The sequence below is a fragment of the Cavia porcellus genome, unplaced genomic scaffold, assembly GCF_034190915.1.
Source record: "Cavia porcellus strain 051 isolate PalLab524CR breed Dunkin Hartley unplaced genomic scaffold, mCavPor4.1 scaffold_16, whole genome shotgun sequence".
Taxonomy (NCBI): Eukaryota; Metazoa; Chordata; class Mammalia; order Rodentia; family Caviidae; genus Cavia; species Cavia porcellus.
Genome location: NW_026947499.1, coordinates 45,698,943 through 45,724,326, shown reverse-complemented (window position 1 = coordinate 45,724,326; position 25,384 = coordinate 45,698,943). Strand labels below are relative to the sequence as shown.

The 25,384-nt window shown below is 36.2% G+C and overlaps 1 protein-coding gene across 6 annotated transcripts; it reads left to right on the top strand.

The window, feature by feature from the left end:
• Positions 1-311: 311 nt before the first annotated feature.
• On the top strand, positions 312-24,721 carry Ccp110 (centriolar coiled-coil protein 110). Of its 6 annotated transcripts, none has more exons than XM_013142105.3 (16): positions 317-1,194; positions 2,737-2,820; positions 5,062-5,217; positions 8,133-8,261; positions 10,188-11,829; positions 14,286-14,416; positions 15,218-15,395; positions 15,930-16,069; positions 16,407-16,523; positions 18,568-18,669; positions 18,873-18,989; positions 19,724-19,797; positions 20,476-20,538; positions 21,159-21,218; positions 21,824-21,909; positions 24,176-24,721. In XM_013142105.3, the coding sequence occupies exons 3-16, from the start codon at positions 5,077-5,079 to the stop codon at positions 24,226-24,228; spliced, it is 3,033 nt and encodes a 1,010-aa protein (XP_012997559.1). In that variant the 5' UTR covers positions 317-1,194; positions 2,737-2,820; positions 5,062-5,076; the 3' UTR covers positions 24,229-24,721. The 6 variants fall into 6 exon arrangements, with proteins under 6 accessions (XP_063082657.1, XP_063082656.1, XP_012997559.1 ...); XM_003477777.5 differs by having other exon boundaries at positions 318-1,151; XM_063226586.1 differs by lacking the exon at positions 2,737-2,820 and having other exon boundaries at positions 315-1,194.
• The last annotated feature ends 663 nt before the right edge of the window (positions 24,722-25,384 follow it).

Sequence of the window (25,384 nt, the reverse complement as noted above, 5' to 3'; positions counted from 1 at the left end):
AAAGCATAGGAACGATTCACAGTTGAACTAGTATAAACCTGGCAGGGATTTTACTGATTTCTTCATTCTATGGATTAAGAAACTGAGAGGTGAAGTGAATTGAACCATCAGTGGCAGGGTTATTTGTCATCATGACTTGTGACTTTTCACTGTTCCTCATCTTCTTTCTAATCTTACTTTTCCTACTAAAGGCATAAGCACAGTCATTGTGCAAAAATTATTGCAGTTATATCTTATGATCACTCTTGTAATAGGAGCTTTTAAGATTTTTTGTTTTAAGATTTTATTTGGTTTTTGACAAGACCTCACTGTGCAGTCCAGGCCAGCCTTGCTTGAACTTGCTATGTAGCTCAGGCTGGCTTCAGACTTATGAACCTTTTGCCTCAGCCTCTTAGTATTACAAGTGTGATAGTCACTTTTAAGAGTCCTGCATTACATATGCAAAAAAAGGCACTGGAAGGAGGTTCAGTAAGAGAGACTTACAGGGTAAAGTTGAGTTAGGAAACAGAAACCGTTAAGTCGTATTTTGCAAAGCTGATAATATGGTGTTTAGGTAGACAGAAATTTGGCAGAAGATACAGGGATTTTTCTGCCATCTTGAACCTGTTACTTTTTCCCCTCATACACATTTTCCTACTGATTTCCAAAAGGGCACGAATATCTCAAGGCTTTGGATTCAGCAATTTTTAAAATCTGTTTTTGATAAATATTGTATTTTCCAACGACCACAGAGATCTTATCTTTATACAGTTAAGTTAAAAAGTAGCAGCTTCACGGAAATTCTAGGGGCTTCTAATCCCAGTAGTGTTCATACTGTGTATCAAATTATAATTTACAGACACCTGCTTGCAGTGAACCCTACGTTTCCCAGCCTGTAAATCGCTTGCCGGAAGCATACGTCCTTTGTCATGCTCGCGCGATGCAGTCTGGGGATTGTAGTTTCTGGCGGTCCAACGATTTCAACAGCCGGGGAAGCAACTACAGGAAGTACGATCCTGAGGGGTGGAGCCAGAGTGGCGGCTGCTGCTGTGGTTGCCAGGAGCCCGCGTTGCCGCCGGAGAGACCCGTAATATGGCGGGGAGAAGGAGAAGGAGGCGGCGAACCGAGCTGCTCTCTACCAGAACCGTTTGAGCTGTTTTCTTTCGGACAAGGTCCGTGGCGACGGAGGAAAACTGACAGGCCGCGAGTGATCAAGTGTGTGCATGAGCAGTGGGCTCCATCCAGTTGCATCTGGGCTGAGAGGCGACCTGATGAGCGAAGTTGGCGCCCTGTAGCGCTGAGGGTGGACTCTGTCCTGGGTTCCTAGACCTCGAGCTCCTAAAAGGCACCGTGTTTGGGGAAGAGGGTTCTGAGGATGGGTTGCACCAGGTGTGGAGGTGTTGCTCAGGTGCTGGCATCGCCTGGGTGTGTCCTCAGAAGAGCGGGGGAGGTGGGCATGGAGCCCTGGGGTCAGGTGAGGCAGGAGTGTGGGGAATCCACTCGGGACCCAACGGAGAACCCCTCCTTTGATGAGACTGTTCAAGGACTGTTCGGGCCATTTTTCTTCTGTGCCCCACAGTGCGAGAGAGGGTGGCGTCCTCGGGATGTGTATTGGCCATTTCTCAATGGCAGTTACCACAGCCAGAGGCCCTAGGGGCTCTGTTTATTTGGCCTTTGCCACTGAGGGGCAGATGCATGAGGGATAATAAAGCAAATTCTCTTGATCGCCCCTGACACTGCTAGGTGGGTCCTGCCCTTTTGTTTCTCTCATCTGGTTAGAATTCCAGTTCCCTACTCCCAGTTCAGGCAGATAGATCCAGCTAGAGGTTGGTTTGATGGGGAGGGGTCCATGTTTTCAAGTTACCTTTGAATCTTACCAGAAACCAAACCCTGTCACTGTCCTTCAAGAGTTTACAGGCTAGTGATAAAAATCGTCGCCATTGGTCACTTCACAAGAGAAGCAGCTTCCATTTATTGATGCTTTCTGCTTAACTCGCAGAATGCTAATTGCTGTAAATGCATTAGCTCATTCAGTTCTCACAGAATCCCTTTGAGACAACAGATACCCAGAAGGTCTCTGTTTTACAGGTAGGGAAACAGGTGCAGTGATGCTAAGTGGCTTGCTGCGAATGTGCCTGATTGTCAAGAGATCTTCTAGTACTTCCTCTCTGAGAAGTGTGTTATTTTTACTTTTCCCCTCAGTGACATTTCTGTCAGAGTGCTGGGCAGGAGCAGATAGAGCCACAAGTCTAGGGTTTGCAAAGAGGCTTATTTGTTCAAGGGTTAGTACTTTGGTGTAAATGGAGATGACAAGGCATGTCTGAACTTGCTGCAACTGACATTATTAATGGAAGGGGACCAGTAATGCTGGATGGTAGAGTATTGGGCAGTAGATTTGTGGTTAGGATGGCCTTGTAAGTGAAGGCTTTCAAAATAAAACCTTGCAGACAGTGATAATTGTGGTGTGAGAAATATATTTCCCTCTTGCTTAATCATGGGATGGAGACTGCTCACCTTTTAAATGGCTACCTTTGCAGTGTAGAGGTACCAGTTTCTTTAGGAATAGGATCATCCATGATACACTGTATCATTCTGTAAATTTCCTTCTTTTTTGCTAGTTTCTTTGCTGTATAGTTTACTATTTTTTTCTTCCCTAGGTTTCATTATTTCTTAAGATAATAGTTCTAATGCATTTATTAAATATTTTAATGAAGTGCCTACTGTGTACTAACTCTGTTCTGTGTCATGGGTATTCAGTGGACAAGGCTGGGAAGGTACCTGTTCTTATGGAGGAGGAAGACAGATAAACCAAGGAAATAAACAAGATAATTTCAGATAGTGGTAAGTGCTATGAGAAGTAGGAAACAGCATAGTAATGTGATTGTGATTGAGGCAGGGTTAACCAGGATAGGGTAATCAGGGACATCCTCTTTGGGGAGGAGACATCCAAGCTGAGACTAAAGGATAAGAACATCTAGTCATGTTCCATGTGGCATTTTTTATAACCTTCATATCAACACTTGTATTTGAATATTTAATGCATTTTCATATGTTGTAGATTATTCTGTAATAATTTATTACCATTTTCTCAGACCTTTAAAATTGAATTTCATACTTTGTATATCTGTAGAAAGTATATTACATTATTTGCACAAGTAATATAATTGTGTTCCCTGTATTAGTGAATATATAAGTTGTGTTAAAAAATACTTTGAAGTATTTTAGCAGAAATAGATTTATTTGGATTTCTTTTGTTTCTTAGCCACCGCATATTTTGGTTGTTAAAATATAATAGATTGAAACCTAGAGTGAAAAATGATTATATAACAAAGTATCTTTTTTTTTTTTTTTACTTTCGCTTTTTTATGTTTGTTTGCTTGTTTTTGCAGTGCTAGAGAATGAACCCAGGACCCATGCATGCTAGGCAGGCACTGTATCACTGAGCTTTGCTTGCAGAATAATGGCTTTCACACTCTGAAGTACCATTTTTTTGAAATTAAATTCTCGCTTTGCATAAGTTGAATAATGTAGAAATAATTATAGTTGATGGAAAAGTAGGAAGAAACTGTCAGTTTGTCAAAAGTAGCAACGTGTCTTTTTTTTCCAAAATTGAGTCATAATTTTGAATTTGCATTGTCCTCATTTTCAGTTGTACTATAATTTGCCCCTCTCATTTCAGTGTACTAAATTTTTAAGTATTCTGGGGCTTAGGGTAGTATCATGTTTTATCTTACTTCATGCTTGCATATCCCACAGCATGAGTTCAATTTCTTTTCCTCCTCTTTTTCTGTTAAATAGTTAGTTGTTCTAAAAGGAACATTTAAACATTATTGCATTAAATTTTTTGTTTCCACAGTTTATCAATTCCCTTGTTATGATTTTAATAGTGTCGTGTTATTTTCTTTTGCCTATGTAAAGGAAACATAGCCACATATAATGCTATGCAAGTAATCAATAAATATAAAACAGTTGCTAAGGAATGATTATGGTGCCTTATCCTTCTGATTACCTGGAATTTTCATAATCACCATCATAGTTTCCCAGAATCTGTGAAATTACTGTGGTGCTATTTTAAGTAGCTTGGTGATGGTTCCAATTTTCAGTAGTAAAATAAAGAATTAATCCCAGGTCCAAACTATTTCCTGATTTCTACTTCTGACTGATTGGCTGGTGTCCAGAGAGAGAGAGAAAGAGTGAGTGAGAGAGAGAGAGAGAGAGAGAGAGAGAGTGCATACACATGTGTACGTGTGTTGTTGTTGTTTTTCTTTTTAGAGACAGGGTCTTACTATGCAGTTAAGGCTGGCCTTCAGTTCACTTTAGAGCCTAGGCTGGCCTTGAATCTGTGGCTATCCTCCTAACTCAGGTGCCATTTCACCCAGCAAAATACATTATTAAAATATATAAATAATAGCTTTTGGACTTCATGATAGGAAAATAGCTTTTAAAATTATGTTATTTAAATAACCCCAAAAGCACTTCTGCTTTTTTTGTTTTTGGTTCTGGCCATTGAACCCAGGGTCTTTACACTGAAATATGTCCCCAGCCCTTTCTGAAAATTTTTTAAAAAACTTTCTAGTTTCTTTTTTTGAAACAGAGTCTCACTGAGTTACTCAGTTGCCTGGGCAGGGTTCGAATTTGCTACCCCTGTTTTCGCCTCAGGCGTGTGCCACTATAGCTTGTTTTCATACGGTACAGTTTTTCTTGTGCTGCATTGACAAGCTTTATTGAAGAAAATACAATATTTTATTTTACAATCTGAAGTCAGTAAAATGGTACAGAACTTTTGTTTTCTTTAAGGTTTCATTGAGTTCTTAGTACCCTCTAAACTAATCACATTTCAGGATTGATTTACATGCAAAAATGTTCATCAAAATTTAGTATATGAAAGCAAGCCTTAAACTGATGAGCTCTTGAGGTGCTTTTATAACCTAGAATTAGCTCCTCTACAATGGGACATTTCAGGGAAGTCCAGTTCCAGAGTTTGTAAATTCCAGGGAATATTTCACGATCTACAACATTTTGTCAAATAATTAAGATCTATTTTTCTCAGCACATTAAAGATAACATTTTTCTTTCTTGTAGTGTTATTGCAGGAAGATGGAGGAATATGAAGAGTTCTGTGAGAAGACTCTTGCCAGAATCCAAGAAGCATCACTATCCACAGAAAGCTTTCTACCTGCTCAGGCTGAAAGTATCTCACTGATTCGCTTCCATGGAGTGGCCGTACTTTCTCCACTGGTAAACTTCCTTTAAGTAACTTTTTTTTCTCTTGTGAACCACATAAGCAGCTCACAGAAGAAATAAAGGGAAGGCTTATAAGCATTTAAAAGAGGCCTAATGTTTATTCATAGTTAGTGAAATACAGTGAGTTACCTACCAGATTTACAAAGGTCTGATAGATCCTAGTGTTCCTTAGGTTCTGGGTAAGATGCCCCTTAAATGCACTTTTGCTAAGAAAATCCATTTATAGGAGAAATGAGAGGAATAACGATGTGTCATGTACAGGATCCTAGTAACTCCAGTCAATGTAAACAGTATGTGCCCTACTATAAGCTAAGACAGATAACATCAACAAGCATGGAAAAGGTGATAGGGGAACCACAGGAGGAGGCGGGAGGGGATTAGAAAAGAGCACGCTTTTATATGTACATGTAACCACTCCCTGAGATGATTGTAAACTGTGTAAATTGCAAACATGTACTAATAAAATTGAAGAAAAAGAAAAAATTTTTTTGTGAGTAGTTGGTAATGTTTATCAGAATTTAAAAGTGTACATAACTTTGATCCAACAGTTTCATCTTCGGCAAATATCCTAAAATTATGGATGTTCTCAAAAAACAAGTTAAACTAGCATTGTTAAAAATGAAGGAGATTGGAACTGGGGATTTAGCTCAGTGGCATAAGCGCCTGCCTTGCAAGCAGGCAGTCGTGAGTTTGATCCCTGGTACCGATAAAAAGGAAAAAGACAAAAAAAAAAAAAAAAAATGAAGGAGATCGACAACCTAAATGTCCACTAAATGTCCACTAGTAGTGGGCTAGTTGAACTAACTTTAGTCTGTTTTATAGAATTGTATAATGCAGGCATATAAGGATGTTATTGAACTGCTCCATGCAGGATGTCATAGGCAGTACAGAGTTTTAGTTAAAAGCCTAAGCTCTGGAAACTTGTGGGGTGGATTCAAATCGTTGTTTTGCCACTTACTTGCTGGGTGAATTAAAGCTCTATTTCCTTGTTAAATGAGGATTAAAATAGTGCCCACTTCATAAATCCATTTTGAAGGTTAAATCAATTAATACATGTAAATACTTAGAATACTACCTGAATCATAAATGGTAACTCTTTGCATTTTTAAATGATTGTTACGTTTTTTGTTAGGAGGGAGAAGACTTTTTTTTATATACTTTGGTACTCATTGAGAAATTTTTTTTTTGATACTGGGGATCAAACTTGTGACTTCTCACTTGCCAGGCAGGTGCTGTGCCCCTGAGCTGTATCCCTAGACCCCAGTGAGTATTTTTTAAATGTAGTGACTTTGATTTCAATTAGAAAATTGACATTAGAAAAACAGCAAATTGAAAAATTTGTTTTCATTCTGGCGTGGTGCACACTTGTAATCCCAGCACTTGGAAGCCTGAGACAGGAGGACCACTGCAAGTTCAAGACTAGAATGGGCTAGAGAGTGAGTTCAGGGCCAGCCTGAACTGCGTAGTGAGACCCTGTCTCAAAAAAAATTTTTTTTTGTTTTAGTATAACAAGTGTTAAAAGATTAATATTTTCTATCAACTTTTTGTAATGAAATTTTTATGTATAAAAAAGTTTAAAGAATAATGCACTGATAACCCATATCTCTACCATTTAAATTCAGCAATTTTTAAATATTTTTGTTATCGTTATTGTTTGTGATTTTTTTTTCTGTGTATGTACACATATATACACTTAAAAAAATTGTCTAATGATTTGAAAATTGAAGACCTTATTCCTAAAGATCTTACTACATATTTTCTAAAAATAAGGGCTATGTATTTTCCTATAAAAAAATCCCAATAACATTATTAAAACTGAACAAAATTAATAATATTTAACATTCTGTTAGTATTCAAATTTTTTTGTGCAGGTTTTTTTTTTTTGGTACCAGAGATCAGACAACCTTGCGCTTGCCAGGCAGGTGCTTATGCTGCTGAGCTAAATCCCTGGCCCCATATTCAAATTTTTTACTTATACTCAAAACATTTTTTTCTAATGTGTATCCACTCAGCGTTCATAAATAGCATTAGTTTATTATGTTCTTTAATCTCTTTTAGTATAGAACTGTCCCTCCACTTTAAAAACTTTTTTTTATGACATTGAGTTTCTTGAGACCATACCACTTATCTTGTAGAATGCCTGACATTTTGGATTTCTCAGCTTTTTCCTCATAGTGATTTTTAACGTGTAGCTCCTACAAACTGGAAGTTAAGTGTAAAAATTTGCTAAAAGTCAAGTAAATATTTTTGGCAAGAACTCGAGCTGATGCCATATATATCATATTAAATTAAATCAGAAGTTATATAGGTTTACTTGTCCCTCTATTAGTGATGTTTAGTTTGAACATTTGCTTACCCTGATGAACATTTAGTTATTTGGTCTTTAAAAAGCATACTTTTTTTTTTTTTGAGGCAGGGTTTCTGTATGTAGTCTAGGCTAGCCCTGAACTCATTATGTAGCCCAAGCTGGCCTTGAACTCATGGCTACCCTCCTGTTTCAGCCTCTTGAATCCTGGGGTTATAAGGATTCACCTCCATGCCCAGCATTATGATGATTCTTGGTAGCATGCAAATGGTAGAAAGCTTTATTTATCTATTTTTTATTAGTATATATTTGTGACACATGATGAACCTATGCCTTGGGAGAGGAAAACATTTTAAAGCAATTATTTTTATCAGCTAGTTGATGACTATTACTTTATTGTATAGCGTCTATGCCTCCTTTAGTTACTTATTTATGAGCAAAATCTTATTTCTATGGATTTACTCCACGCTTGTATGTTGTATTTGATAGATGAATATTGCAGTTTTGGAATATTTTTTATGACATTTTTTTAGTAGTTTTGATTCAAAACTTCCTGATTTTATATTTTTATCATTGAGAAGTTTTATATTTTCATGTCTTACAGCTTAATACTGAAAAAAGAAATGAAATACAACAAGAAAAGCAGAAAGCACTTGATATAGAAGCAAGAAAACAGGTTAATCGGAAGAAGGCTTTATTGACTCGTGTCCAGGAGATTCTTGAAAATGTCCAGGTAGGTAATTCAAACTGTTTAAAGTTAATATTAGCAAGTCATAACGTAAGTATTGATGATATTTTTTCACAAACATGTTTGCAAATAACTATTAATATGCTTTACCGTTGTTTGAGAAGCTTTGTAATTTGTGATGTTCTATTTCAGTTACTCCAGAGAGAATTCAGTTGCTCATCAGTGATGCCCAGTACTTGAATCGAGGATACTTAGGATAGTGGAACTATACACTGAATATAATTGCTTATTGTCTTTGTCTTAGGACTCTAAAAACATTGAATTCTCAGTGACAAAATGTAGAATTGGCCATTGTGGTTAACTCCTGAATTAATCAGACTGTTTACTAAAGAACCTTCTCATTCTCTGCTAAAGTAAATAACTGTCTCCAATTTTTTTGATGAAAATTTTACTTTTAGACACAAAAAATGCAGTTCAGATTAAGTAAATAGAATTACCTAGATATGTTCGCATCTAAACTAAAAGCATTAAATAACACATCCATAGCTCTTGGAATTATTATATTTTTATTTAGATTAACTTAAATTTGTATATACTGTTTCAAGGTCTGAGTTATCATACTAAAAAATGAATTAAATGCTAATTACCTTTTTTTTAAAACTGTCTTAGAAATTTGTGATTCTTCTTTGTGATTCATAGTAGATGACATATATATAAAGAACCTTTGAGTATTTCTTGCTATTACCTTGATTTCTTTGTAGATAATATGACAGATGGATAGCAGATTGTAATTTGTAGATAATTAGTACTATCTATATTAAATTTAAAACTGTAATACATAGCATAAACTTAAAAATGGGTGGAGTTTTTGACTTACTGGATAATTCTCATTATTGACATACTGTTTTTGGTCTATAGGGGAAGATTTCAAATATACTACAAATGAAGTTATTGTTAATGAGTTCCAAAACTTTCTTTTTAAAACAACATATACAATGTTGAACTGTAATGAATTGATTATTCAAGTAGAGAAATTTTATATAATACAAATAGAGTTCCAAGATCTGTTTCACATATAAAATCTGTGAATTTATGATAGCTCTTTTTAAATGTAGCTTGTGTAACCAAAAGCTTATTTGAATAGTGTACATAAAGTACATAGTTGCTAACTAGCACAGATCTGAAATATGAAAGATTTTATATAAAAAGAGTCTGTTTTGCTTAAACCTATGAACATATTCATAGATTTGGCAACAGCACCTCTGTTTTGGTTTATTTTGGCCCTGAGGTAGTGACTAAGTATACCTTATTGTACTGTTTATTGTTTAGCACCTGGAGACCATTGTGTGTCTTGGGATTTGTAAGGTAAAATGAGAGTGCCATATGGTGCAGAAAAAAAACAGGGACATACAAAATAACCCCAGAATCTTTTAATATTGAAAACTTGGGGGTTTATGATATTTTATAGTGTTTTCTGTCAGTTTAATATGTGCTTGTGTAGTCTTTAGCAATTAGTTATTAGAATCTATTAAAATCTATTATCTATTACTATTTTTAATCTTTTGCAAAGTCAAAATATTTAAATACAAAATGTAATTTTATTTTTTTCTGTTAGTTATCTTAATGTGGGAAATACCTATTTTGCTTATTATAAAATGCATTAATGGGCTATTTTAACTCATCACTAGTGAATAGATGATAGATAGAGAGATAGATAGTGTAGTACATATACATACATACATTTATATACTTACATTTTACCAAATAGGTTAATTTTCTTTTAATAAATAGGCTAGGTTGTTTTTATTAGTAATTTGAGTCCCATGTGATATAGGATACCATAGAAACTGTCTTTGTTTTTGCTTGTGTTTTCAAATGTCAGAATATGGAACCTTCAGTTTCTGTTTTATTTTAGAAAGCAAAAGCTATTTGTGCAGTGAAAAAATAGTAATTTTTAATGTCCTTGTTCAGGTTAGAAAAGCACGTAAAGCCAGTGATTTTGATCAGTGGGAGACCAACACAGTCTACTCTAATTCAGAAGTCACAAACTTGAATGTTCCTGCTACGTTTCCAAATAGCTTGCCAAGCGCTACTGACCATTCTGCTTTGGCAGAGTCTGAACAGACAGCTGGGGTTTTGCTCATGGATAATGAGGACCAGCATAAACCTAATGGGATAGAGTTAGCTAAAGATACAGAAGGATTTAATTCTCCAAAGCAATGTGATAGTTCAAATAGCTGTGACACTGAAAGTGAAACATCTCCAAAGATCTCCTCAGCAACTTCACAAGGGACTTTAATTTCTGATGTTCTAATCTCAACGACTGAAGAACAAGAACTACCGGTTTTGGCAGAAGTCACTCCAGACCCCTATATAATGAGTCTTCAGAACCTGATGAAAAAGTCAAAGGAATATCTAGAAAGAGAACAATCTAGACGCAGTCTGAGGAGCAGTACAAAGAGGAGTGTTAATGAGAGTCACTCAGACAAAGAAAATGATGCTGCTAAAGTGAGCGACTGTGTGAAAGAGAAAGCCCTGGTCATAGGCAAACATTGTGGCTCAGTGATTCCAGATAAACCAAGCCTTAATAAATCAAATGTTCTTCTCCAAGGTGCTTCCTCTCAAGCAGGCAGCACAAATACATCTGTTTCAGGTAGCTTTTCTAAAGTAGATATTCCTATACAAACTGGCCATCCCACTGTTCTGGATTCTGAGGCTGATTTTAAAGTTATTCCCACTTCTATTACTGAAAATAATGTAATCAAAAGCCTTACTGGTTCATATGCCAAATTACCTAGTCCTGAGCCAAGTATGAGCCCTAAAATGCATCGAAGGCGTTCCAGGCCACCATCAGCATGTCATATACTTATAAATAACCCAATAAATGCCTGTGAGTTAAGCCCTAAAGGAAAAGAACAAACAGTGGACCTAATTATTCCAGATACTGATGAAAAAACAACTATATCTGAAACTGTGCCAAAGTTACCAATTGATTTAGCAGGAGTTTGTTCTAGCAAAATTTATGTCTGCAAAAATGCTATTGAAGCCATAGAAGATGCAACTGTAGGCAAATCAAGTCAGGTGTGTCAATCTTTGGGAAATCAACTAGAAAATAAAGTTACACATGGACTTGCTGTTGTGGAAGGCCAGTTAATATCTGATGCCAGAGGAGCACACAAAAGTAATACTCCTTGTTCTACAGGGCCCATGTCACATGAGCCATGTGCCACTGCCAGTCAGTGTATAGCAAGTCAAAACTTGGGAACTGTGAGTGGATTCAAGTCAGTCAGTATGTTAGAGAAAAACTCCTGCAATTCACAAATAGAATTAAATAAGTCTTATCATGTGAAAAATCCATCTCCTTTATTGATGCAAAACCAGAACACTACACCACCGATGGATATACCTATGGTGTCCTGTGGAAATGAACAGCTTTTGGATAACAGTTTTGAAAAAGTTAAGCGAAGACTTGATCTAGATATGGATGGTTTGCAGAAGGAAAATTGTCCTTATGTGATAACCACTGAAGAACAGAGACATTTGCCAGAGAAAAGATACCCTGCAGGATCTTTCTATAGTCACAAGAATAAAATACTAGAAACTAGTACCAAAGGTAAGAAAATTTTGAAGTATTTGCTAGCTCCCAAGAAGGTGGACTTTTGTTTTAATACTTTTATTTATTTGTTTAAGACAGGATATCATTAGGTATTTCAGGATGAATTTCAGCTCATTACATAGCCCTGGCTGGTCTGAAACTCATGTTAATCCTCCTACCTCAGCCTTCTGACAGCTGAGATTATAGGCATGGCCACTGCCCCTGGCTTGTTTTAATATTTTTAGTTGACATCTTGCAAAAAATGATTGTCTTCATCTGTTCATAAGTTCACTTAATTTCATTTATCTTACTAGAAAATACATGATTACTTTATTGCCATTTGTTAGGCTTTTGGGAAGAATTTTCTTATATAAATGATGAAACTTTCACAGTACATTTAGAATTATAGAAAATATTAATGATTGGAAGAAATAATTCTACTAAACATCATGATTTTAATTCAGTGGATGGCTATGATGTCTTCCTTTGGATATGTCTTCTAATGTTTTTGCTACTGCACCCTTTCATTTGAAATCAGATGTCTGTGTGTAGTTGACCCTTCAGTAAACATGTTAATGCCAAATATCTAGAGTACATATCACAAATGAGGCTTGGAGAGGCTGCGTATAGTAATGCGTGCCTGTCTCAGCATCAAGAGGCTGAGGCAGGAGGACTGCTATGATTTTGATTCACTGGATTACCTAGTGAGTTCTAGACCAATCTGAGTTACATGGCAAGGCTCTATCTCAAAAAGCCAAAAAAAAAAAAAAAAAAAAAAAAAGAATTTGTAGTGGTGTTTGAAGAATTCTTTGTTGATCAACGTTATTTCATATTTCTTTGTTGTATTCAGTTTTATATTAAGAGCCTGTGAATGCATGTATTTCTTTTTCATTGCTCTTTTATTGTCCCAGTTTGTAATTCTTCATTGCTGATAAGGAAAACACCAGTCAAGTAAATTAAGTTGTTAAAACTTCCTAGGAAAACAAATTTAGGGCAGAATCTTTCAAACTATCTTCATACAAGATCTAATAAAAGCAGTTGGTATCTAGGAAGCCATCTTGGATTCTCCAGGTAGACAATTTAACATGGCTAAGAGCTGCCTCTGATTAACAAAAGAACATAAAACCCTCTTTGCAGCAAGCAGGATGAGGTCAGTTATGGTGGCCGCCAGTTAGCTATTAAAATGAGCAAGGGAAACAGTGCAACATCTTAGCGCTGCTGGTAGCCTTATGGGCCGCTCAGGACACATCTCCATTTGCAGAGCTGTTAAGATAGAGCCTAATGAACTCCTGTCAGGTGAGTGGTTATGCTGAGGGGCTCTTTCCTTTCTTGAGGGTTGTAATTCTACTTTTCCAGCTCCTCTTGCCTTGGAAAAACCATACACAAATAATGCAAATGCAAATGTAACTCAGTAAAATGTACTTAAGAACCAGTTATGGAAAGATTATAACAAGGCAGTAGCATTTGTCTTCAATAAAAATCACTGACTCTAGAATGGTTCATTGATCTATGAATAAATACTTGCTGTGTCTGCATAATACTTGCTATTTCAGCATTTCATTGTTTCCATACTTTCTGTTTAGTTAGCTTGCATAGTTATAGTGATTTCTCTTAATTTTTTTGGGTGAATAACTAAACTATCTGGAATTTTAATACAGTCCTTTTTGAACCTCAAACTGAGAAAGCTTTCCACCATCGAAGGATCATTTACTTTAGAATTAAAACAAAGCAGTGCTACAAGGTACAAAACCAGAGGTCCTGAAGAACAGGGCCAAAAGAATAGTGGTGAGATGCGGTGAGGATTGCATTTTTTTTTTTAAGAAACAAAAAAGTCCCAATTTATTCCTGTATTATTTCAATGATATATCAAGATGTGTCAATCTTAAATTACATTGTTTCTTTTTTTATTAAAAGAATTATAAAAAAGAAGGAGATTAAGATAAAAGAGGACATAACAACATAATAACACAGGTCAGAACAGAACAATTTAAGCAACATAGTGTTTCATCACAAGGTATCCCGACATAACAGTAGCTACCATAGTATCTCTTTCCTTGAAATATTTGAGTATAACTTCGTATATTATAGCATCAAACACAACATGACAGTGGAAAACCATTGAAGAGAATGAAAGTATTACAGGGTATTTAGAACCAACTAACAGATTGCATTTTGAAATTAATTAAATTCTTCCTTGAACATACTGTGTTGGTTAGTCAGGTTGGCTCCTGATGGGGTCGGGTTTGTTGGATGAGTGGGATCACGTGATACAAGCCTTTCTTTATTGGCAAACATGAAATAAGAGGAATGATGGATAACAATGTGGTACAAATTGATGACCTGGCTATATCTTGCCTGAATGATGTCAGATCCAGGAACGCCCTCTGGTCAGAGCATAATTTAAATTGATGGTATTAAATGCCAGTCAAACAGGTAATGAATTTTCTAAATTGAGGGAACTTATTTATTTTCAGAAGGTGAGGATATACTAAAAAGCAGGATGTTAGCTTTTGAAGAAATGCGGAAGAGACTAGAAGAACAACATGCCCAGCAATTATCACTGCTCATAGCTGAGCAGGAAAGGGAGCAGGAAAGACTGCAAAAGGTGAGAGTTAAAATATGAAGGGATGGGGCTGCTGAGTGAAAGGTACTCACGAATGCCTATGGATTTGGATCATGTCTAAAATACTTGTAATCTTACGTATCTTTATTTAAAGGGATCACTGACTTTGATATATAGACAGTATTTTAATTGTCAAAATGGGATCTGTATTTAGATCTGTATCTAAAAGTAATTATGTAATTTATGAAAAAGATACTTTTACCCTTAATCCAAAACATAAAACATATATATATATATAGTTGTTTTTGAGATAGGTCTTGCTTTGTAATTCAGGCTGGTCTTGAACTCACTATGTAGCTCAGGCTGGCCTTGCACTCTCAGAGATCCTCTTACCTCAGCTTCTCAAGTGCTGGGATTATAGATGATGTGTGCTACCACACACTGCTCGAAACTTACATTTTTAAAAGATGTGTTATAGATGCTGAAATACACAATCTACAAGAGCAATAGCATAAGAAAGATATTTGTTATAAAATTATTATGGTTATTGTATCATTTTTTATTTTTTTGAGACAGGCTGTTACGGTATAGTTCAGGCTGCCCTTGAATTCACTATGTAGCACAGGCTGGCCTGAAACTCACAGATCCTCCTGCTTTAGCCTTTCAAGTGCCAGGGTTACAGGCATGCACCACTATGCCTGGCCTATATATATATTTCTTTTGGGGAGAGAAATAAATAATAATTTGCTGTCGATTACATATACTTTGGTTAAGCCTAGAATTACAGTGTTTTGGAATATATCTAAAAGATCTAGCATCTTATAATGAACTGTTAATCTACAGGAAATAGAAGAACAGGAGAAAATGTTAAAAGAAAAGGAAGCGATTACAGCCGAAGTCTCTGAATTGAATATTAACAATACGGTAGATTTAGAGTGGAGAAAAATAAGTGATTCAGGTTTGTTGGAAACAATGATGTCTCAAGTGGATTCATTTCGCACTTCAAATTCACATAGTTCTGGTAAATATGAAAAAATCCTTTTCATTTGAAAAAAATTATCCTATAGTAAGGTATTTTATTTGACACACTTTAAAATGAACTTCCTTCTTCAATTCCATGCCCATCCCAGTGCTACTTTCCAGGTGCTTAGTAACCAGTGAACATGAAACCATATGGTAGATCAAAGACCAGGGAGCAGGTGTTTCTGAGAAAAGTCTACCTCAGCAAGGGGAATGTCAGGGGAGCGGCTCGGAGCTGTCTGTTATTCCCGCAGCAGGTGATGCACTGCACGTGCAAACACCATTCATTATCTCCTCAGTGATCTTCAGTTACCTCTGATTCCCCAGTCCCTGTCACAGCTTATCTTCACAGCATCTTGCGATGCTATTCGAGTTGAAATGATCCTCCTGTGTGTAAGCCTAATGTCCATAAATATTGTAAGGCTGCATGTGGATCAGTTTCAGAGGCTGTTATTCTGAATGAGTATCACAAGTGTTTATTTAAATTTTTTGCATATTCTGATTATATGACATCAAGCATAATATATTTTTCTAGGTTTCACAAATTCTGGCCTACAGTACAGCTGTGGTTCTGCAAATGAAACACCCTTCTACCTCTGGGGATCCTCAACTAGTGGCATGACCAGACTCTCAGTACCAAGGCCTTTTGGAAGGGGCCAACCTAGATGGTCTCAGGTGAGCAAATGTGATATGTCATCTGTCTAAATATCAGCATATCTTTTTCAAAAAGCTACGTTATTTTAGGCTCTATAAATGAGCATCAGTGTTTTGGTGGATGCATCAAATAATTCTTGTTATAGATTAGAGTACACAGAGTAAATATATAGTGAGGAATTTAGTCAATATATTAGATTAAGAAAAAATAATTGAAGGTTGGGGATGTTGCTCGGAGGTGGAGGGCTTGCCTAGAATGTATGAGGTCCTTGGTCCAGTCTGAGGACTGCAGAAACAGAAGAGAATTAGGTATAATGTCCAGGTTTCTAAAATACTGTGTCTGTCTTATTTCTCTTAGGTTTTTAATCCAGAAGTACAAGCAAAATTTAACAAAATAACTGCCATGGCAAAGGGATTTCTTACTCGTAGGCTTATGCAGACAGATAAGCTGAAGCAGCTTCGACAAACTGTAAAAGTAAGATCATTGTAAACCCTTTGTATTTCAACTCTTTGTATTTTGCTTCCATCTTAGTTTCTGTTGGTCTTCTGACAGCTGAGCTGACATTAATTTACAACTTAGTTCAAAATTTTTTTTAGTCATTGTAATATAGGTATTTTTTAAGTGACTATTCTTTTTTTTTTTTTTTTTTTTTTTTTGCTATCTTTAAAAACAATTCTCATTAATGGTTTTGGTCAAGAAGGAGAATATAGTAGTAAGAAAACATAGATTTGTTTGTTAAGCTCCTACAAAGACAAAACAGTTATCATTTAAAGTACTTTGAGGATATCTTCTTAGTTCACTTGTTCTGTTACAGAAAACTAACCCGAAGGTGATGGGTTCTTCTCTGACGTTCATGGAGCAGGCTGGGTATCAGCCCAGCAGAAGCACGAGTGTCACTTGTAGGGTCTGTGGCTGGAATCTTTTCAAGGATTCAGCCTGTATAGAGCAGCCTGAGTTAATCTTGGCCTCACACTAGGAAAAGAGTTTTGCCCCTGTGGGGAGTGAGCATGGGCTACACTTTCTCTGTGATCCTTGCCCTTCCTTGTAGCACTGAGGGCCTTTTTAGGAACAGGCATTTCTTAGCTTTAGCTTCTCTTTTCCATGCAGCCTTCCTGCATTGCCCAGCTTCTGTGCCTCTCCCTTCCCAGGCCTGCTCGCTTACAGAGGATGCGTGCAGTGGAGGCTGGGGTTAGAAGCCTACCCAGAGAGAACCTAGCCACAGAGAAGTTTGGAGTGTATGATGAAGTATCAGTCCTCCTTGGTTAAGTTAATTCATCTCAGTGAGTAAGGGCCATAGTTTTGTCTGCCAGTGACAATTTGCTGTCTCAGTATAGTTTGTCTCAAGAAAGTACTGATTTAAGTGAATTTTGGAGAAGGAAAAAGACTTTCATCTACCACAGTACAGAGGAGAAGAGGCAAGTTTTTCCCTACAGATAAAGCAATATCTTAAAGCAGCCTGCATCATTTTCAGTGATCAACATCTACATCCCTACTGTCTGCCTCTATGTCATCTTCATAATGTCTTTTTGAATCTTCTGTCTGGACCCCCACCATGTTGCACTAGCCACTCAAAGATTGAAACAACATTCTTTCTGCTCTCCGGTGTAACTTGTCCTTCTCCTGTTAAACGGGCTAATTCTTCATCCTAGATATAAAGTGTGGGGCTGTCCTGTGTTCTTGTCCATGTGCTTTCACATCGTGCTCTTTTACACCGTAACCATCTGGGTCTCCATCCTCAGGATCTAGATGCAAGGTAGGGCATTCAGACAGTGCAGTGGACATCTCTGCCAACACTGATTTACCGCTAGGCACAGACCTAAATTCAGTAATAGGGTCAACATCATCATCACTGTCCTCTTCAGCCACAAGAGTTTCTTCTATTTCTTCTCCACATTTGACATTTACCATAGCATCCAGTTGTTCTGTCACAGAGAGGCATTTCAGTCCCTGGATACTGCATGTAGACTAATGGTGGAGTATTGCAGTGAGAGTCCTATCCTGGGAGTCCTAACCAAGACAGGCAGCTCTCGGAGGGTGGAAAGGATGTGGGTGCAGAGGCCATCGCCATTCTGTACAGCCTTGGCATCTGGCTGCAGCCCCAGAGCCTCTTAGCCAGCCTGAGAAAGCTCACTGTAGCAGGGAGCACAGAATCTCAGCCCTGGTGGGAGCTGGGACATAGTGGTCCCAGCTAGCTGCAGACTGCTACCCTTTTTAACACTTAGGTGTTAAAAACAATGTGTAGGTGGAGTAGTTTTATATGTTTTGTCTTACCAGAGTATGGGTGCTGTTGGACATATTTGGCCTGATTGAAAAAAAGAACAAAAGGAAACTCAGTGATTTTTTTTTTTCCTTTTGAGACAGGATTTTGCCATGCACTTCAGGCTGGCCTTGAATTCACTTTGTATTCCAGACTGTCCTTGAACTCAGATTACAGGCATGTGCTACCATGCCCAGCAAAACTCATTGATCTTAAAACTTTCTAGGAAAATGTTTTAGAAGGAGCATTTATTTTTTTCAGGATACGATGGAATTCATAAGAAACTTTCAGTCAGAAGCACCATTAAAGAGAGGCATTGTCTCAGCACAGGATGCGTCACTTCAGGAGAGAGTGTTGGCACAGGTAAGTGCACCTGCCCTGGCAGCTGGTTTGTCCCACTAGTGATGGGAACCCTAGGCATGGCAATATGTTTCTCTTTTCATTTACTTGCTAAAAACAGGTTTCAGTGACTGCTACTCAAAAGAAGTAGGCATAGTGCATGTTGTCTTACTGAACTCTAACTTCATCTTTTAAATGCTGACAATATTTTCTTCTCTTGTACATAGTTGCGAGCTGCACTGTATGGAATTCATGACATATTCTTTGTAATGGATGCAGCTGAAAGAATGTCTATTCTGCAGCATGATCGAGAAGTTCGCAAAGAGAAAATGCTCAGGCAAATGGTATGTGATGTGACTTTTCTAATAAATACAGTTTTTCTGACTTCAGGATAATTGAAGCTGAATGTTACTTTTTTGTTGACTTTAGCACCCTTCTGATAATTCTTGATTACAAGTAATTCCCAGGATCACTAGCAACATTTGTATCTGTAGACAGATATAAAAGAAGTACACAGTGAAAGAATTGTACATTTGAATTGGATTTCAGAGTTAAAGTCTTGAATATTTTGCTTGGGTAGCTTTCAAAAAACCATCAACTGTGTCTGACTGAATTTGCTGAAAACTGTCTTAGGGATTTTGCTGACGTTTTGTGTTTTGTTTTATTTTTGAGACAGTTTCACTATGTAGTCCAGGCTGTCCTCAAACTCACAGCAATCCTCCTGCCTCAGCCTCCAGAGTGCTGGGATTCCAGGTGTGTACCATCACACCCAGCGAGATTTTGCCATTTTTTGAAATCAGAGTTACAAAAGAGGATCTAAATAAATTTGCTATCCTGTAAATCAGACTGTTTTCAGTTTTGGGTTTGAACTGATAATCCAAGTGTGATTGGCATAAGAAACACAAGCAAAATTTATGTTATCTCATTGGAGAAAATGCATTATTTTTAGAATCAGACTGCTTCAATTATAATGAGCAGCTAAGTTAAAGTTAAAAATGTTGATAAAGAGAAGCTTTTCCATGCAGTTTGTGATCATCCTGTATTATGACAACATGGTATTATTACTGGTACTTTAAAGGATAAAATGAAAAGTCCACGTGTGGCCCTTTCAGCTGCAACACAGAAGTCTCTCGATAGGAAGAAGTACATGAAGTAAGTTTTTTGGTATCATGTCACATTGTCATCACTCAGTTAATTTTAGTCATCTGTTTATCTGTTCAAACGATTAAAGAATGTAATGCTAAAGCAAGTAAGTATATATTTAATTAGAAATAATAGTTCACTTCTGCAGTTGACCTGACAGAAATCCCCTTTTATATAGAATCATTAAAATCAGTTGTCAGGATCTGATTTCATCTTTTGATAGATGTATTCATGACTTAATTTGTCAATATTCAGTTTATATAATTGATATTAAATCAAGTAGTCTTAAAAGGTTACTCCTTCTATTCAGTGTTTGCTGTTGTATCATTTAAATACATTCTTCTTCTGATATTATAAAAGTTTCCTGGAAATAGAAACATGATAGGAAATGTTTTCTAATAACTTTTAAAAATTTTTTGTTGAAAGTAGTCTTTAAAAGGACTGGGGATTTAGCTCAGCGGCATAAGCGCCTGCCTTGCAAGCAGGCAGTCGTGAGTTCAATCCCTGGTACCGATAAAAAAGAAAAAGACAAAAAAAAAAAAAAAGCCGTCTTTAATATACTTAGCACAGGCCTTTTAGTACAGCAGTTTGTAAATGATTTTTTTCTATCATCTCTATTACATTTGAAGCTTTTTTCCCCCCTTCTCCAAATGTATTGTTCATGTCTGTATTTTTATAATTTGTTAGAGCTGCTGAAATGGGAATGCCAAATAAGAAATTTCTGGTTAAACAAAGTCCTTCTGAAACAAGGTAAGAAAAACCACTTCATCTCAGTGAGTTTTTTTCTTCCCCTAGAGAAAATTTTATAAATCTCAAACTTCCTCTTTGTCAGCATTATTCTGTTTATAGCAGTAAGACATTGCTTGCTGGGCTACAGGATCTTAAGCTTAGGAGTCATACTAACATGTCAAGTTAACTGTTTTGAAGGTTTGTCTAGGACAGTCTCTCCCTGGCAGAAATTTGAGCTAGACATGTCTTGATTACACTCCACAGACAAGAGAATCTTTGGTATTTATTTAAACTCTTAGAAAACTAACACTATTTTTGACATGTTTCCTACTCTTATAAAATCATTGATGTTTTCTTCTCTTACATGTTTGAAATGTTGGCTTTTGTAAGTCCTATAAGTAAATAATATAAAAGCTCAAGAGTTAATGCCATCTCTTTCTTGGTAAAAACCTAAGGTTAGGACTGTTTGCGAGCAAAACATAAGGAAGATTGCTAGGCTGTCATCAGTTTGGCTGGCTTTATGATAACTTGTGTCAGAATGCCTCAGTGACTTCCAACCTCACTTACCATATTTCATCCATTGAAAGACATGAGAAAAACAGAATTTATCCTTTTGAATTAATTTTTTTATTTTTCAACAGAGTCCTTCAGCCAAACCAAGGACAGAATGCACCTGTTCATAGGCTACTTAGTAGACAAGGGTAAGACTGCCACACACATGGGTATTTAAAAATATTGAAGATTAGCTTTGAGAAAGAAATAGAATTATAGTGTTAGTATAAAGGGTAACTTTTTCAAACGTGATACAGTTCATATGTAGCTCTCTTAAAATTTTGTCTTCAAGGATAACCCTCTTGGTGTACTGCTGTGTAATATATTTTAGTTATCATCTTTTTTTTTTTTTTTTTTGTCATTTTTGTTTTTATCAGTATCAGGGATTGAACTCACAACTGCCTGCTTGCAAGGCAGGTGCTTATGCCGCTGAGCTAAATCCCCAGCCCCTTTAGTCATCATCTTACGTTGGCATGTTTTTACTTTTCATTTCATACCGTGTTATTCATTAACTATTTTGAAATATCCATACAGTAAGTTTAGTATCAACAAAGTGATTCTCTAACAATTTGTGAGCCATGGTTATCATCTCTGACTAGGTGTAGTTTTCTTAATATGTGCATGCATGAGATTTAAAGTCTTTTTCAAGCTTATTTATGCTTTGAATAGTTGATGCAATGTGGTTACCTTCATTGAATTTTGAACATTTAGACTTTATTGTAAGTGACTTACTGATTTTTTTATATTCAATTAGAACCCCTAAGACATCAGTGAAGGGGGTTATCCAGAATAGACAGAAGCCTTCCCAGAGCAGAGTGCCTAACAGAGCGCCTGTCTCAGGTGTGTAGAAAATAAATTCCTGAAGCCCATTCACTAGAAAGTTGGGCACAGCTGCCTCTAACTCAGGCTACATGATTGGAACATGTTGTCTTTCCTTGCTACCATAATTTTGGAATATTCCTGGATATTCTCATTAGTGATCTTTTTTGTTACCATTTTGTGGCAGTCAGAAAAATATTAATGAAACTGGCTGCAATCTTGATTTCTATAATTCCATAGAAAACATGATATTTTTAATTCTGAAAAATTTGTAGAATTATCCAGGCTGAATTCAGAAAACCTTTTTATAAATGAATAAAAGTTAATGGTCATCTGATGCCTAAATCTACACAGGTCTGTTCAGCTTGGGGGCAGTGTACCACCCAGAAATATTTGTATCTGCACATAGGGGATGAAGAATTTTTCGTTCTGTCCAGAAGATAAGTGAATATGCAAAATGGAAGAGGTTCAATAAGAATCTTGAGCTCTATCTCTTATTTTCGTCACTTGATGATTATTTAAGGATGAAACTGAAAATTGTATTTTAAAATCATTTATGGTGGCAAGAAGACAAATTCAATGTTGAGCTTATATTAGTTCCTAACCATATGATTTAATATTTTTTTGATCTCTTTAAAATACTTTAAGCTCACTGAAAATTATGTGATCCATTAAAAAATACTGGATTTTAACTATACTGCTTTCTAAACATTGAAAAGACAGGTAAATTAATTACCAGGCAGTGAAGATTTATTTATTTATTAAGTTTTTCCATTAGGAAAGAGTCAAATTTTAAAGCTTTTGTTACTAAATGGTTTCTTCCAGTTTAAGAGGGAGCAAGGAAAATTAAGTATTTTTTTTCACATATTTGTTCATGAGTTCCTTTTATTCAGGGAACAAGCAATTGATAGTAACTGAAATAACTGCTGACCTCTTACAGATATATAATGAATATAATTCATAGTGTCACCCACAGAGGGGAGATTATGTTAGAGATCCTCTTTTGAAATCATTGGGAGACTTCCAGGGTACTTGCTTTGAAGGAGCTCTCGTGGTTGCAGATCCCACATACCCCAGAGACTGCCAGAATCAGAGACAGGGAGAGAATCATTTAGGAGAACTCAGACCAGACAGTAGTTGCTTGTAAAGTTATATGAAGTTTTAAGACATTTTCAGTTTTTCCCATGTTAGTGTTTTGTATATTATGATAAATCTTAGCTGGTTGGAAAATCATTGTGGAGTTAGTATTGTTTTGCTTAGTATTATCGATTTGCCAGAGTAACTGCTCCATCGTGTTCTTTTCTCATGCATTTCATCTCCACTGTTTGTCACTTGTGAACTTAAAAGCCAGGTTCCAACTACAACTTTTATTGAGCTATATGAACAGTATAAAGGATGTACAAGATGTTTTGCATCTTGCACAAGATGCAGTTGTTATAGGTAAGAACAATGAGGCTCAGGTTTAGAACTACTGAAGTTTGACTGCACTGCAACGTAATTATTAACAAATGAAATTGACCCTCAGATAAACATGTACAACTAATATATGACTAAACAAGCACAAAAATCCTTGTTTTTGCTAAAGATTTACTCATATATCTATGTTTTTTAGATAATTGAATACGACTGAAGAATCAGTGTTTTACATAAACTTACAATTTGGTATACCAACTAAAATGCTAACTGTGAATCTGAGCACAACAATCTAGTTGCTCTTGAAAAATAATTGTGTTTTCTTGCTCAGATTTGTAATGTTTGTGTTTTGGGTAGATTTGGATTTATACTTGGATGTGGTCTACATGGGGATTAAATCCTTTGTTAGGCAATTTATAGAAAGCTCGTTTTGGTTAAGATAGCATATTATATTCTTAGACAAAAGCAGAATTCTAAAATATGCTACAAAACACCTAAATTATTTATAGTTTTTAAAAACTATGCGTCTGGTGTTGTTTTGAAACGTATTTCTGTATTTGATATTTATGCTTGACTAGAGAGCTTGTAATAAAATTGATAAACCATCAATTTATAGTGAGGTGATTATGCAAAAAAAAAAAGATAAGTAAAATAACAAATCTGATGGAATTGGATTCTCAGTTTGTGCTCTAGCTTTGTTGGCTTAGGTAAGTGCTCTAGTAGGTCTTAGTTTCAGTTATCCTTAAAATGATGGTAACTTATAAAGAGAGGTTCCGGATTAAGTATGATAATATATATAGCCAGCCCAATGCCTACTAAGTAGTATCATAGAAAAAATAACTGACAAATAATATTAGTTTTGCTCTATTTTTAGGAGTATATGCAGGAAAAATCCAAAGAAAGCGGCCAAATGTTGCGACAATTTAAGAAGACAACATTCATTAGGATAAGAGGGGAGGATTATTACCATATAATTTTCCCTACCAAATAGACTTTATTAAACTCTGGACTGTTTACACAGGCAAAGTGACCGAATCAAAGGGCTGAGCAATCATCTCATCATTTGGTCAGTCTGGTTAGTTCCTGCCTTGCTCTCCCATTTTCATCTTTAGGTTTGGATGAAGCCAAATTAGTGTTCATCTTTATGCTTAACCTATAAAAATATGTTTTACATGCCCAGGTGTCTACAGATACCCTTTTTGTATACTTTAAAAGACATCTGATTTTAGTTTTACAAGATACTGAAATAAATTATAAATTAAGTTCAAGCCAGGTGTGGTGGCGCAGGCCTATAATCCTAGCACTCTGGGAGACTGAGACAGGAGGATTGCTGTGAGTTTGAGGCCAGTCTGGGCTATAAAATGAGTTCAAGGCCAGCCTGAACTGCATAGTGAAACTCTTTGTCAAAAAAAGCCTAAAATGGGGCTGGGGATTTAGCTCAGCGGCATAAGCACTTGCCTTGCAAGTGTGTGGTCGTGAGTTCGATCCCTGACACCGATTAAAAAAAAAAAAAGCCCAAAATAACTAACTAAATAATTAAATTCTAAAACATGAATTTCATTCATCTCTGCATATTGATTGCTGGATTTGAGAAACAAATTAGAGATGGTCCTGTTTAAAGGGAAATCATTGCAGACATGTTTTCCCTGGTTTTGTAAATTTAAACACTATGCTGACTTAATAACCATACATGATAAACTCTTGAAGTGTGGTCACTATTTTGGTCAGATGCACACATTCCTGTCAACAATTTGCTAAGACGTGTCAGTTTTCATGTATGTTACTGAGTACTGTTAGAAATAGTTGTGTCAGATTAGTCTGGAGAGTGAGAGATCTAAAGAAGACAACACTCTTCCTATATGTAGCATTCAAGAATACATTGTTACATCCATTTCTGTAAGGTAGAAATAATTTGTTGCTTGCAGCCGAATTTTGTTTAGTTGTATATTTTTTTTTCTTCACAATCTACCTTTTTTAGCATGCTTGACTTAGGAGAAAATAAAGGGCTATATAGAATACTACACATTCAGATTTCAAATAGAATAGGAATAGTGCCTAGTTAGAAATACTGTATTACTTACAA

Bases quoted from the DNA above. Each gene is read 5' to 3' on its own strand.
- Ccp110 (XM_063226586.1), top strand. From the start codon at position 5,077: ATGGAGGAATATGAAGAGTTCTGTGAGAAGACTCTTGCCAGAATCCAA. The intron at 15,396-15,929 runs GTAAATATGAAA...ATATTTTTCTAG, and splicing joins TTCAAATTCACATAGTTCTG to GTTTCACAAATTCTGGCCTA. The intron at 16,070-16,406 runs GTGAGCAAATGT...TATTTCTCTTAG, and splicing joins GCCAACCTAGATGGTCTCAG to GTTTTTAATCCAGAAGTACA.